The sequence below is a fragment of the Cyclopterus lumpus genome, chromosome 23 (assembly GCF_009769545.1).
Source record: "Cyclopterus lumpus isolate fCycLum1 chromosome 23, fCycLum1.pri, whole genome shotgun sequence".
Classification (NCBI taxonomy): Eukaryota; Metazoa; Chordata; class Actinopteri; order Perciformes; family Cyclopteridae; genus Cyclopterus; species Cyclopterus lumpus.
Genome location: NC_046988.1, coordinates 15758667 through 15772627, shown reverse-complemented (window position 1 = coordinate 15772627; position 13961 = coordinate 15758667). Strand labels below are relative to the sequence as shown.

Sequence of the window (13961 nt, the reverse complement as noted above, 5' to 3'; positions counted from 1 at the left end):
ACCGTCAATGAGCACTTTCTGACATTCTGACAAAAGTATCATTGATTTGATTGATAATGAAAACGATCGTCTGGCGTCTCGGCGACGTCGACGAGGCGAAAGCGCTCTCGGCCGTCTCGTGCCCCCCTCCCCCCCTCCCCCCTCCCCCCACCGGCCAAAAAAAAGCCCAAAACGCTTAAAACGTCGATCAATTCCTCCACGATGGAAATCTACGGCGTGAAGCGCGAATCCACCTTCAGACAAAAGGACCAGATGATTCACGAGGGTCACACCCAAGCTCCAGCTTTTGTATTGTTCAGCCTGAAGCAGCTTCTTAAGGCCCATACCACACACACACACACACAGACCCTCTCCTCTGTGTGTGTGTGTGTGTGTGTGTGTGTGTGGTGAATTCATTATGCAAACGATCCGTTCAGCAGCAGCAGCAGCAGCTCCCTCACCACATGACCAAACTTGTGATGTAGCTTTAAAAAAGAAAGAAGAAGAAGAAGCTCTTAACGTGAATGGATGAACGCCTCATGCACACACACACACACACACACACACACATATATATTCATATACATGTATATGAAGCCTCAGGCTTGGCCCCAGGGAGGAAAGCCTGTGTGTGTATATGTGTATATATACACATATATATATATATATATATATATATATACACACACACACATATATATATTTATGTATGCGTGTGTATATATTTATATATATATATATATATATATATTTTCCTCTTAAAAAACAATATAATCCTTTAATAATAAAAACACAAATACAGGTTCATTATTTTCACGGGAAACCTGAATCACCACGTTCAGGTCCACCGAGTAACGAAAGGTGAGGTGGAAAAAACTAGTAAGTGTGTGTGTGTGTGAGAGAGAGAGAGAGAGAGAGAGAGAGAGAGAGAGAGAGAGAGAGAGAGAGAGAGAGAGAGAGAGAGAGAGAGAGAGAGAGAGTGTTTTTATGAGCGAGTAAGCGAGTTTGACGAGGGATTAAGGCGTGTGCGTTGTGTGCGTTGTGTGCGGTTTGTCGAGTTGAAACACTCATTTGTCGCCATGTTTTGCACCTTGTGGCACACTTTGAGGAATTGGGATTATTATTTTAATTAGGAAGCGATGTGCCGCCGCTTTAAGCAGAGCGGCCAATTAGACGCTGGATCTCAGGGAGGAAAAGTCCCCCTTTTTAAATAAAAAAGTCTCCTAATTAATTAAAAAGTCAAATGTAACGCTGTAACAATGATCCTTTGTTATCACTGCTCTTCAAAGTCCACGGCGTCCTCCTCGTGGACGCCTCTGATAGGCCCTTAGAAGTTCAACATTTAAGAGGGGGGCGGAGTCTCTGCAGACAGACAACCAATCAGAGCGCGTCGTCTAAACTAAACTTTTTTTTTGCTGCATATTTGTGCGCCGTTTTATGTTTGACTATGAAAAAAGTAGTTCCCCAACTGAGACATTTCACGTTCTCCAGAGTCGTTCATGGGGTGTGTTCCATTTCTACGATTGTGTTTTCAATTTTGCACAGTTGTGTACTCAATGAATGGTGTGTGTGTGTGTGTGTGTGTGTGTGTGTGTGCGTGTGTGTGTGCGTGTACCAAGATGAAAACACAAGTTCCATTGTGTGAACAGTTGAGAGATTTGATGGCAGTCATCTTTGCAAAGGGAGTGTCAGGTTTAGCATTTTGTGTGTGCAGTTTTGAGAAAGCCGGTATTGTTTTGAGAATATATATATATATATATATATATAAATAAAATAAATATATATATATATATAAATTAAAAAAAATATATATATATAAATATATATATATATATAATGTATGTATTAATAAAAAAATATACAAAAAAAATTAATAATAAATATATAAAGAAATATGTATGTAAATATAATATATATAAAAAATATACATAAGTATAAAATGTTTTGAAAAAGCCGGTATTTTTTTGAGAATATATATATATATATATATGTATATAAAAAATAAATAAATACAAAGAAATAAATATATATAAATAAAAATGTATGTATGAATAAAGAATATATATTAAAAAAATAATATACATAAAGAAATATGTATACAACTTTTTAAAAATTAATATATTTAAAAAATATACATACGAGTATAAAAAACCGAATATATATATATATATATATATATATATATATATATATTGTTTTATTTCACCCCGTTTGTTCCGTTCTAGCTCTTTAACGGACGTTTTTTGTTGTCTGTTGTTTTAGCGTCTCGCCGCGTGAACACAAGTCTAGTTTTAACACTATTAAATCCAAGAGCTTCCATTTTAAAAAGACACATCTTTTGACACTCTCTATATATATTTTACATGTTTTTCTCTAATGTCACAAAAAGCTCCAAACCACACCAACCCACTCACATCCACACTTATATAAAAAACCCACAACAAAGTGTTCCTCGTACACTTCTCAAAGACTGCGTGTGCTTTAAACTGGTGTAGAACCAAAGAGAACCGGACACACAGCGGCTCTTTGACCTTTGACCTTTTCTTCACGCAACGTTGTTTTTATTTTCCTTTGTGTTCCTTCCCCCCCCCCCCCCCCCCCCGATTACAGGAAACAGTTTGTTTGTTGCGCAAGAGAAGAAGAGTTGCACCTTATCAAAGCGTCACATTTCTGGCTGCGCTAGTTATCACACGAGCACAGCTTGGCACAACACAGGCACAGTGTGTGTGTGTGTGTGTGTGTGTGTGTGTGTGTGTGTGTGTGTGTGCGCGTTATCACTCTGCTAAGACACACTCGGCTAGAAGAAGGAGTCACATGCAAGAGAGAGGAGGGGGGGGGCAAGTGGGCTGTGAGGTCACTTCCTGCAGAGCGGTGAAAAGAGGAAGAGGGGGGTTGGGGGGGGGGGGAAAGCACACTGCACATGCAGCCCTGTCAGTCCTAGCACAGGGTTTATTTCACGTTAGTCAGGAGGCTGTTAGAGCGGCTTACCTTTTCTTAGGTAAGTGTTATCTGAGAAACAAAACAAAAACAAAAACAATAAAAACAGGTAACCAGGTGGAATACAGACTGCTCTCATATTTCAGCTGACTGACAGAAATGTGCACAACATGATGCAAAAGACTGGAAATGAAGCAACAAAGAGGAGTTTTTTTGTGTGTCATATTCACAACTTGACGGCGTGTTGCAGAAGCCTCTTCGGGGAATATCGAGCCGCCTTCATTACGTGATTTATGCCTCGGTTTGCATCATTAAAAACGTGCGGATGTCAGCTGCACGTTATCATTAAAAGAAAGAAGAAAGAAAAGAGGGGGGGGAAATACGAGCTTTCCGAGACGGTTAACAGCAGCTGATTGTTACTGTAAATTAAATCAGTTTCATCATCAACTTCCACTTTTTCTCAATTTAAGATGCAACCCGCTGATGGAAAAAAATACACATATATCTCAATATTCCAGTATGCAATATTCTCAACACGAATATGCGCACATGCTGCCTGGATCACGTTACTATAGCAACGCTCTCCTCCCCGTTTGGCAGCAGGCGCCCCCCCCCCCCCCCCCCCGTTATCTTAAAATAAATCGGAAATGTGTTTGTTTGTGAACAACATATTATTTTTAAAAGGAGGCAGGTTTGCTTTAAATATGCAGTTTACAAGCTTCTTTTTTTTAAACCACATTTTTACCAGAAACTATTTGCTGTGCAAGAAATTAAGAGGGTTGTGAGTTTTAAAATATTATTTTTTTAAAGCAGAAACACAAAATAAAGCAACATCAATCATCTCTCAGAAAACTAAATTGCCAACTATTTTGATATTTGCTTAATCATTTCATTCATTTAAAAAAAAAAGAAAGAAAGCGTATCTGTGATTGAGGCCTCAATGCGTTGGGTTCAAATACATCGTTAGTCGCAATTAGTCCATCGATAGAAAGAACAATGTAATTTGTAACTATTTTTGATATCCGGGCATCATTTGATCCATTAAAGGAATAAACATATTTGTTGCATCGTCGGTCGATGAACGTCTGCTCGGCTTTTTGGGGCGTTCGCTATTTTAATTTGATGGACGATCATCAAATCGACAGAATCCATCGATCATCGAGATAATTATTACTCGCTTCAGTCGAATCATGTTTGGGAGATTTAAAAAGATAAATTGTTCCCCCTTGCACGCGAGGGGGGGGGGGGGGGGGGGGGGGGGGGGTAAGTGGTCTGAACAAGGCTGGGGGGGCGGAGTCATCTATCTGAGGGGAGGGGCTGCAGGGAGGGAGGGGTGAAAGGGGGAAGAGCGGCATGCCGGAGAAGTTCAGAAGGACGCTTTGTTTTGGAAACGTCGAGCTCAAGTTTTTTTATTTTAAAAGACGCCGATGTTAGTGTGTGTGTGTGTGTGTGTGTGTGTGTGTGTGTGTGTGTGTGTGTGTGCGTGTGCACACACTGCTTCAACGAAAATCGTTCAATTCCACAAACTAAAATTAATGAATTCCTCACAACTTTATTTCATTATCCAACGTGACAGACATTCCAGTGTCAAATATTTCGTCGGATTAAGCAGAAAGGACATACTGACGTGTTGTTGTTGTTGTTGTTGTTGTTGTGTACAGTAACTGATAAATACAATTCTATTGGAGTCTCACACGCATGTCGTTACCCGATGCAGCATTTTGGGCTGAATCTGAGGCATTTCTCACCCTGGTATCAATAAATAAAGTAACGTTTGTTGATGTGTGTGTGTGTGTGTGTGTGTGTGTGTGTGTGTCGGTTCTCCCTACCTTCCGGGGGCATGAGGGTCTTGCCGTTCTGGGTGCACCAGCCCACCGGGTGCAGCTCGGCCGTCATGACGTCGCACCAGAAGTCGGCCTTGCGGTCGTCGCCGTAGCCGCTGAAGCGCAGCAGCAGCAGCTGGCCGCACGTGGTGATGATGGTGGCGACCCAGTACGAGTCCGGGCCGCCCTTGTTGGCCACTTCCAGCTTCATGCCCGGCTGGAAGCTGCTCTGCAGGCTGATCTCCACCTGAAGGAAACACGTAAAGTACACGTAAACGTTTGTTTACGTCGTAAAAACGAAAACTTGACCTTTTGTTTTGAAAAGAAACTTGATGAAATCTCTCCTGCAGAAATAACCAAAAGGATTCAGACTAAAAAAAAAAGGCAAAAGTTAAAAATACGTTAAAGAACCTTTTTAAAAAAAAAAAAAGGTTATTGCGATGACTTTTTGGTATATGTTTACATGTAAAAAAAAGGGGCGTGAAAGGTCAGTTGAGGAGCTTTGTATACAGCTGATGATGTCATGGGGTCAACGGGGTCAACGCGTCCTGAGGTCAACAAATGAAAGCCTGTCGAGGGCCGAGCACAAAGACGCCATTCAGATGAAAAAAAAACGTTATCTGTATCTTGTGAATTCGTCAACTTGTGTAATAAAAAGCTGGAGTAGAACAAAAGGTTACGTTTTATTGCAATGTTGCACGATTAATGTCTAAACAATTATGATAACCATAATTATTTAAAATATACAATGTATATTAAAAAATATATATATATATTTATTTATTATTTTTTTAAATATATATAATTATTTAAATCGTAGACAAAAATATATAATGTATATAATTTAAAAAATATATATATATATATATACATATATGTATATATATATATATATATATATACATATATGTATATATATATATATATATATATATATATATATATATATATAAAAAGAAATAATACAAAAGAAATAAATATAAAATATATATAAATAAATAAATATATATAATTATAAAATATACAATGCTGCTTTTCACCGATGTATATCGAAGACGTTTAACGTAATTAATTAAATTACTCACCCCTTAAATTATTGAGGAAAAACTTTGTTTGTGTCTTGATGAATAGAAGTAAACACCAAAATGTCAGTTTACAAACTCTCACAACGTCATCCAAGTCTCAATGCATCTCCGCTATGACCTCACTATTTAAAAGAATATATAATAATCTGCATGAACAGTGAACTTCAAGTATGTATTTGTTCACCAAAGGCAGAAAAATGACACTATAAGTGATTTCTGGGATCCCTTTAACAAACTAATTGGAAAAAGAGAAATAATGGATCAATTTAAAATGAAAATAATTGGTAGTAGATCACAACAAATTATATATATATATAATCATTATAAATGCAGCACGGCGTGGTGCGTTCACTGACGTACAGAAGACCGAACAGGATGTTCACATTCAACAGAAAAAGAAAAACGTCTTAGAAATAAACACAATACAAATGGCCGAGCGACTTCCTGCTGCAACAATGCAAACTGTGCTGCATCGCTCCGGTCGGGCTTATGTAAGAGAGCTGTGTGTGTGTGTGTGTGTGTGTGTGTGTGTGTGTGTGTGAGTGTGTGTGTGTGCAGGCCCAAGAGAAATCACTGTTTCAATTTGTCCACACAGAGAGAGAGCGAGAGAGAGAGAGAGAGAGAGAGAGCGAGAGAGAGAGAGCTGCACTCTAGTGAATCACTTTTTTTTTTCCGGGGGAATTCATGGTCCGCTTCCCAGTGACTCGATCCATTTACCAACGAGGCAATTTAGCTTCCCAAGAGACCTTCGCCCGCTCCAAAAAAATATATACTAAAAATAGAAAATCACCACAGAGACAGTTTGTCCGGCATCGGCTGGAAAAAAATAAAATAAATACATTAAAAAAAAAAACACACGTATTCCTAATTTCACCCTTATTAGCATCCGCCGCTCCGAGGTTGATGTAAGAGTCTGAAACGCCGACACGCTCCTTTAAACCTTAAATCAGCAGCGGACACGCCCCCCCCCCCCCCAAATGCCGAAGACCTCCACCATCCCGCACATGGCCAACTGGTCGCTCTCTCCTGTGACGCAACACCTGGATGGACCAACGCCACGCTGCGAAGCTCCTCCCCTCCGAGGAGGAGACCATCTCCTCTCCGATGGTCTCGTTTCACAACCGGCTGAAAAGTTCCTCACGCCAACTTTAAAATACTTATTCGAAGTCAACCGTTTGTTTGATAAAATAAAGAGTTTATTTATCTGAAGACGTTCAGGAATTTTGTGTTTTCAACATCCTTCATCCCATCCATCCATTATCACCCGCTTATCCGGGGTCGGGTCGCGGTGGCAGCAGGTTCAGCAGGCCGACCCAGGCTTCCCTCTCACCAGCAGCACTTTCCAGCTCATTCTGGGGGATCCCGAGGCGTTCCAAGGCCAGCCGGGAGATATAATCCCTCCAGCGTGTCCTCGGTCTTCCCCGGGGCCTCCTACCAGTTGGACGTGCCCGGAAAACCTCTAATGGGAGGCGTCCAGGAGGCATCCTGACTAGATGAACCACCTCAGCTGACTCCTTTCGACACGAAGGAGCAGCGGCTCGACTCCGAGCTCCCCCCTGATGTCCGAGCTCCTTACCCTATCTCTAAGGCTGAGCCCGGCCACCCTACGGAGGAAGCTCATTTCGGCCGCTTGTATCCCAGATCTCGTTCTTTGGGTCACGACCCAGAGTTCGTGACCATAGGTGAGGGTTGGAACGTAGACCGACCAGTAAATGGAGAGCTTTGCCTTCCGGCTCAGCTCCCTCTTCACCAAGACGGACCGGTACAGCGCCTGTTTTACTGCTGCAGCCGCACCGATCCGCCTGTCGATCTCCCGCTCCACCTTACCCTCACTCGTGAACAAGACCCCGAGATACTTGAACTCCTTCGCTTGGGGTAGGCAGTTTGCCCCCACCTGGAGGGAGCAATCCGCCGGTTTCCGGCAGAGCACCATGGCCTCAGATTTGGAGGTGCTAACTCTCATCCCTGCCGCTTCGCACTCGGCTGCAAAACGCCCCAGTGAATGCTGGAGGTCACGGTCCGAGGAGGCAAACAGGACCACATCATCCGCAAACAGCAGAGAGGCGATCCCGAGACTCCCGAACCGGATCCTCTCCGCCCCCTGGCTGCGCCTAGATATCCTGTCCATGAAGGTCACAAACAGGACCGGTGATAAAGGGCAGCCCTGGCGGAGGCCAACACCCACCAGGACCGTGTCTGACTTACTACCGAGGAGACGAACACAGCTCCTACTGCAGGCGTACAGAGACCGGATGGCCCGTGCCAACGGGTCCGGCACCCCATACTCCCGCAGCACCCCCCACAACATCCTTCAGTTCATCACAAACATTCAACACCAACGCGGTCTGGAAAGTGTCCTAAATACTCAAGTGAAGTACCTTGAATTTGTACTTTTCGTTGCATTCTTCTGCAAAAACCTCATTAATTTAGGATTCTTTACGTTCCTGACGTAACCGGTTGAGACGCATGAACATACCAACTAAATAAATAACTGAAAAAGCAGTTTATCATAACACTGAAACAAGACTTAATTGAATAGAAATGTTCATATTGGTTCTAATTGGCAGAGAAACCTCAAAGTGTCTTTCTATACTGACCAGGCGGTTTTTTTTAAATCCCAAAAACTATTTTATTGGTCAAAAAACTAAAAGTAAAAGAAAGAAGTATGTTCCGAGTCCCCGCAGCTCTAAAGTGAAACATGATCTCATCCCACACCGTCTCACCGCCTCATTTATATTCCTTCATTTTGAGCTCCATGTCTTCTCTTTAATAACGTTTCGTAAAAATTGGAAATAGTCGTCTCCGCATCGCTGACTTTTTGGAAAACTTTTGAAATAGTTTGAACTAAAAGTTCTGCAGAGTTTAATCGATGTTCTTCTGCAACGGCAAGAACAGATTAAACAAATGATGGGGGAACGTTTTGTGAAACATTTGTACTTTAAAACCCCAAAACCGGGATAACTCAAAGTATTCTCCAGAGAAGACGTTGTACAACCTCAAAAAATTGAGAATTACAACTTTTTTTTAACTTAAAATGATCACAAAACACGATGTACGCGTCTGGGGATTAAACAAAGAGGGGCCGCTTCGCTTTCTAAATGCTTCTTTTACGGTGCTTTTAGTCCTGGACTTGTTTCTTCACGCGGTTCGTGCAAAGGGCAATAAAGTAGGCCGTGAACACGAGATACGATCACCACCCTGTAAACTGCCGGCCACGCCTCCAGCCTGCGGAGCATATCTCCACAATGCAGCGCTTAAGAGTATAAACAAAGCTTAACGGGGGAGATAAGTTGGCGGCACGTGGAGAATTATTATTGTCATTATCTGCAGAGCGTTCAGAAGGAGAGCAACGCGTTCTATGGAAGGCAGTTTCCCTTTGAAGCCGTGAAAAATGCTCAAATGTGGCATTTAATCGGACGAGTTAAAGTTTGCCTTTTGAAACGCCTTTTGATCGTATCGGTCGCATGTCGATCGCCCGTCGGTCGTATGTCGGTCGCATGTCGATCGTCTCTCGATCGCATGTCGATCGCCCGTCGGTCGCATGTCGATCGCCCGTCGGTCGCATGTCGATCGCCCGTCGGTCGCATGTCGATCACATGTCGATCGTCTCTCATTCGCATGTCGATCGTCTCTCGATCGCATGTCGATCGCCCGTCGGTCGCATGTCGATCGTCTCTCGATCGCATGTCGATCGTCTCTCCATCGCATGTCGATCGCCTGTCGGTCGGATGTCGGTCACATGTTGATCGTCTCTCATTCGCATGTCGATCGTCTCTCGATCGCATGTCGATCGCCCGTCGGTCGCATGTCGGTCACATGTCGATCGTCTCTCATTCGCATGTCGATCGTCTCTCGATCGCATGTCCATCACCCATCGGTCGCATGTCGATCGTCTCTCGATCGCATGTTGATCGCCCGTCGGTCGCATGTCGATCGTCTCTCGATCGCATGTCGATCGTCTCTCGATCGCATGTTGATTGCCCGTCGGCCGCATGTCGATCGTCTCTCGATCGCATGTCGATCGCGCCCGTCGGTCGCATGTCGGTCACATGTCGATCGTCTCTCATTCGCATGTCGATCGCCCGTCGGTCGCATGTTGGTCACATGTCGATCGTCTCTCATTCGCATGTCGATCGTCTCTCGATCGCATGTCGATCGCCCGTCGGTCGCATGTCGGTCACATGTCGATCGTCTCTCATTCGCATGTCGATCGTCTCTCGATCGCATGTCCATCACCCATCGGTCGCATGTCGATCGTCTCTCGATCGCATGTCGATCGCCCGTCGGTCGCATGTCGATCGCCCGTCGGTCGCATGTCGATCGCCCGTCGGTCGCATGTCGATCACATGTCGATCGTCTCTCATTCGCATGTCGATCGTCTCTCGATCGCATGTCGATCGCCCGTCGGTCGCATGTCGATCGTCTCTCGATCGCATGTCGATCGTCTCTCCATCGCATGTCGATCGCCTGTCGGTCGGATGTCGGTCACATGTTGATCGTCTCTCATTCGCATGTCGATCGTCTCTCGATCGCATGTCGATCGCCCGTCGGTCGCATGTCGGTCACATGTCGATCGTCTCTCATTCGCATGTCGATCGTCTCTCGATCGCATGTCCATCACCCATCGGTCGCATGTCGATCGTCTCTCGATCGCATGTTGATCGCCCGTCGGTCGCATGTCGATCGTCTCTCGATCGCATGTCGATCGTCTCTCGATCGCATGTTGATTGCCCGTCGGCCGCATGTCGATCGTCTCTCGATCGCATGTCGATCGCGCCCGTCGGTCGCATGTCGGTCACATGTCGATCGTCTCTCCATCGCATGACGATCGCCCGTCGGTCGCATGTCGGTCACATGTCGATCGTCTCTCATTCGCATGTCGATCGTGTCTCGATCGCATGTCGATCGCCTGTCGGCCGCATGTCGATCGTCTCTCCATCGCATGTCGATCGCCCGTCGGCCGCATGTCGGTCACATGTCGATCGTCTCTCATTCGCATGTCGATCGCCTCTCCATTGCATGTCGATCGCCCGTCGGTCGCATGTCGATCGTCTCTCGATCGCATGTCGATCGCCCATCGGTCGTATGTCGGTCACATGTCGATCGTCTCTCATTCGCATGTTGATCGCCCGTTGGTCGCATGCCTCTCGATCGCATTTCGTTCGCCTCTCCATCGCATGTCGATCGCCTCTCCATCGCATGTCGATCGCCTCTCCATCGCATGTCGATTGCATGTCGATCGCATCTCGATCACCTCTCCATCGCATCTCGATCGCATGTCGATTGCCTCTCCATCGCATGTCGATTGCATGCCAATCGCCTCTCAATCGGTTTTAAGAACAAAGAAATATCAGCTGGGGCTCACGTAGTATACGAGAGTAGCCGCGGACAGACATATAGACGCACACGCACGACCAAATACATAACCTCCCAACGTGTGTGTGCGCCTCACAAACAACCCTAAAAATTGCCAACTTTATGGTTCGACCGGCACAAAAAAAGAAAGATGACGTTTGATGAATGCATCCAATTGACTTTTGCATTTAGCATAAAAACCAGTGAGCTGATCCTCCGATTCAGTCACTCACAGTCACACGGCAGCTACAGCAGAATCAATCAGGTCGCACGCTGAATAGGAGCTTTTTTTCCACCACGAACAAGTGTAAACACAGAGATTTAGTTTGGCTCTCGCAGCAGCAGGCAGAGATTAAGCAGGTGAGCTTGACGCGTTCAACAGGTCTCCGTGTTGCTAACGGCAACCTGCTTCCTCCCTGGCTAAAGTCCTCCACCGTCTGGGGCCTGAGCCGACCCCCGGTTTCAAAACCATGTCATACTTTTACTGTTGTTTGCATTTCTTTATATATTCATTACATTACACGTACTGTATTATATTTACCACATCCCTCGTTTACATTAGTTTAATCATTTTGCAATTAGTGTCCTCCGCAAATATATTTTATTTTATATTCTATTTAAAAATATGTTTTCCCAATTTTTGTTTGTGTCTGTGTTAAAATTTCCAAAAATAATATCGGGCGTCGAGTTACGATACAAATATGGACGTATAGCTATAAAATAAAAAGACGAAATTATAATGCATCCTTTCAAAATCGTTAAGGGCTAGAGTCAAAAACTAAATTCAGAAAACAAGAAAAAGACTGTTCTGCGTGTAGAATTATTATTAAAAATGTAATGTATGGATCATATTCGTCGTATTCATCTCTTCTTTTAACTTCGGCACTATTTGAAGTCTTACATTTACACTTAAACTATAATTTACATTACTTTTAACCATCATTGTTGGGCGATCTGAGGGGATTTTCACTGCCAAAACGACCGCTTCTCTCTGTAAATATCGTGCAAATGACGATTAATAACCTTAATAACGTTTCGGTCACTATTAGTTTTGGGACCTTCCTCGAAAAGCACACAAGGCCGCGGTGCTCGTTTGTGTAATTACCCTCAATCGTGTTTAAGAAATACGGCAAAAGGTCGCCTGACAACAGGAACGGGAGCCAATGAGAGCGCTCGATTGGTGGAGGCGATGTCAGAGCGTGCGGTTGAAGGATTGTTCTGCATGTGGTACTTAACCAGGAGGCTGTGTTTAAAGGATCGCCGAGGGACGGGGGGGGAGGGGGGGCGGGGCTGTCACTCACGTGCTTGAAGGTGGTGTGAGGGGCGGCGCTACCCCTCGTCTCCTCCATGTACTCCTCCCAGTTAAACTCCGCCTCCTCCTTTATGGAATCTGCATCTGAGGAGAAACGGGGGAAAAAAAGATTTAATTACACAGCGTTTTGCTTTTTTTGTGGGCACACAACAGGAAGTGATCAGAGAGCGCGTTCTGTTCTTCTCTCCGTCATGTGTGTGAAGTGTGTGTGTGTGAAGTGTGTGTGTGTGTGTGAAGTGTGTGTGTGTGTGTGTGTGTTGCATCTCTGGAGACTCCTCAGTGGGCTAATGACGGGGCGGGGGAGGTGGGACGCTTTTTGTTAAGATTGTAGACGTCTGCTTGTGTCTTCTCGTGAACACACACACACACACACACACACACACACACACACACACACACACACACACACACCCAACAGACGGATGTCGAACCCCATTTCTTCTCAGCGTCTCACGCTTACTGCTGATATTAAAAACATTAAGTTTCTATGTTCTTGCTTCATGAAAGAAACAAATTAAGTGCAGATTCAGAAAGAAGAATTTCAAAGATCTTTTTTTGAACGATCATCTATATCAAATTAGAAAAACACTTTCATCTTTAAACTGTTTATTGTGTGTTTTCGTCACTCAGAATCAGAGTTAAGGGAGTTAGAGAGAGTCTGTCACCACAACTGTACATATAAAATAATTTAGGAGGTGCTGGATTACTCCCATAATATTATCATATGTGCAAAGTTAACATGATATAAATATTTAATTTTTTTTATATCACGGTTATCGTCACATATGTTGACACCAGAACGTCATACTGGTTAAAGGTACATGAATTAATATACATTTATATACTTTTTTTTTTTGTACTTTAGACAATAATTCCTAATAATATAATAATTACAAATTAAAAGCCTTACTGCAAACTTAAAAAAAAAAATAATAATAGTGAATTAAAAAAAAGGGTAAATAATAAAAGTGGCCTGCTCACCGGCGTCCACCTCTTCTTCTTTCCCATTGGTCGAACAGCGTGACATCACCGCGGTCGGGGCCAATGGCCGCTCCTCGCCCAGAGACTGCATCCTGCACCTCCTGTTAACCTTTGAGCCCAGGTGTGTCGGTTACTCCTCACACCTGCATCTCTCACTTTGTCGCCCCCCCCCCCTCCGTGACGGCTTCTGGTCCGAGGGAGAAAAAAGAAGAAAACGCAGTTAATTAACGCGCTGAAGATTTATAATAAAGACCTCAGATCAGCTGATCTCCGGGGAAGTCCAGAGCAAAAACAATGGAAGAAAAGAAACAAAGATCTCTCCGTCGTCTCACACTCAAGCACAATTAAAGCCGAGTAGAAAAGACCGACCTCTGCCGCTCTGCAGGGTTATAATAATAATAATAATAATAAATACCACGTTAAGCACCGGATTTGCATCGCACAGCAGGAAAAGACAAGAAAAGAGAAGGAAACAAAGCAGAAGAACGG

At 44.0% G+C, this 13961-nt stretch overlaps 1 protein-coding gene across 3 annotated transcripts in view; it reads right to left on the bottom strand.

Annotated features, from left to right (window-relative positions):
- Positions 1 to 13961, bottom strand: part of sfmbt2 (Scm like with four mbt domains 2) — a 45070-nt gene that overhangs the window by 24104 nt on the left and 7005 nt on the right. For 2 of the 3 annotated variants that reach the window (XM_034526147.1, XM_034526146.1), the window contains 4 exons: positions 13473 to 13659; positions 12481 to 12575; positions 4746 to 4986; positions 2968 to 2988 (listed from right to left, as the gene is read on the bottom strand). In XM_034526147.1, the coding sequence (XP_034382038.1) occupies positions 2968 to 2988; positions 4746 to 4986; positions 12481 to 12575; positions 13473 to 13563 (448 nt within the window). In that variant the 5' untranslated portion in view covers positions 13564 to 13659. The remainder of the gene's footprint in view (positions 1 to 2967; positions 2989 to 4745; positions 4987 to 12480; positions 12576 to 13472; positions 13660 to 13961) is intronic. The other variant, XM_034526148.1, reaches the window with a different exon arrangement.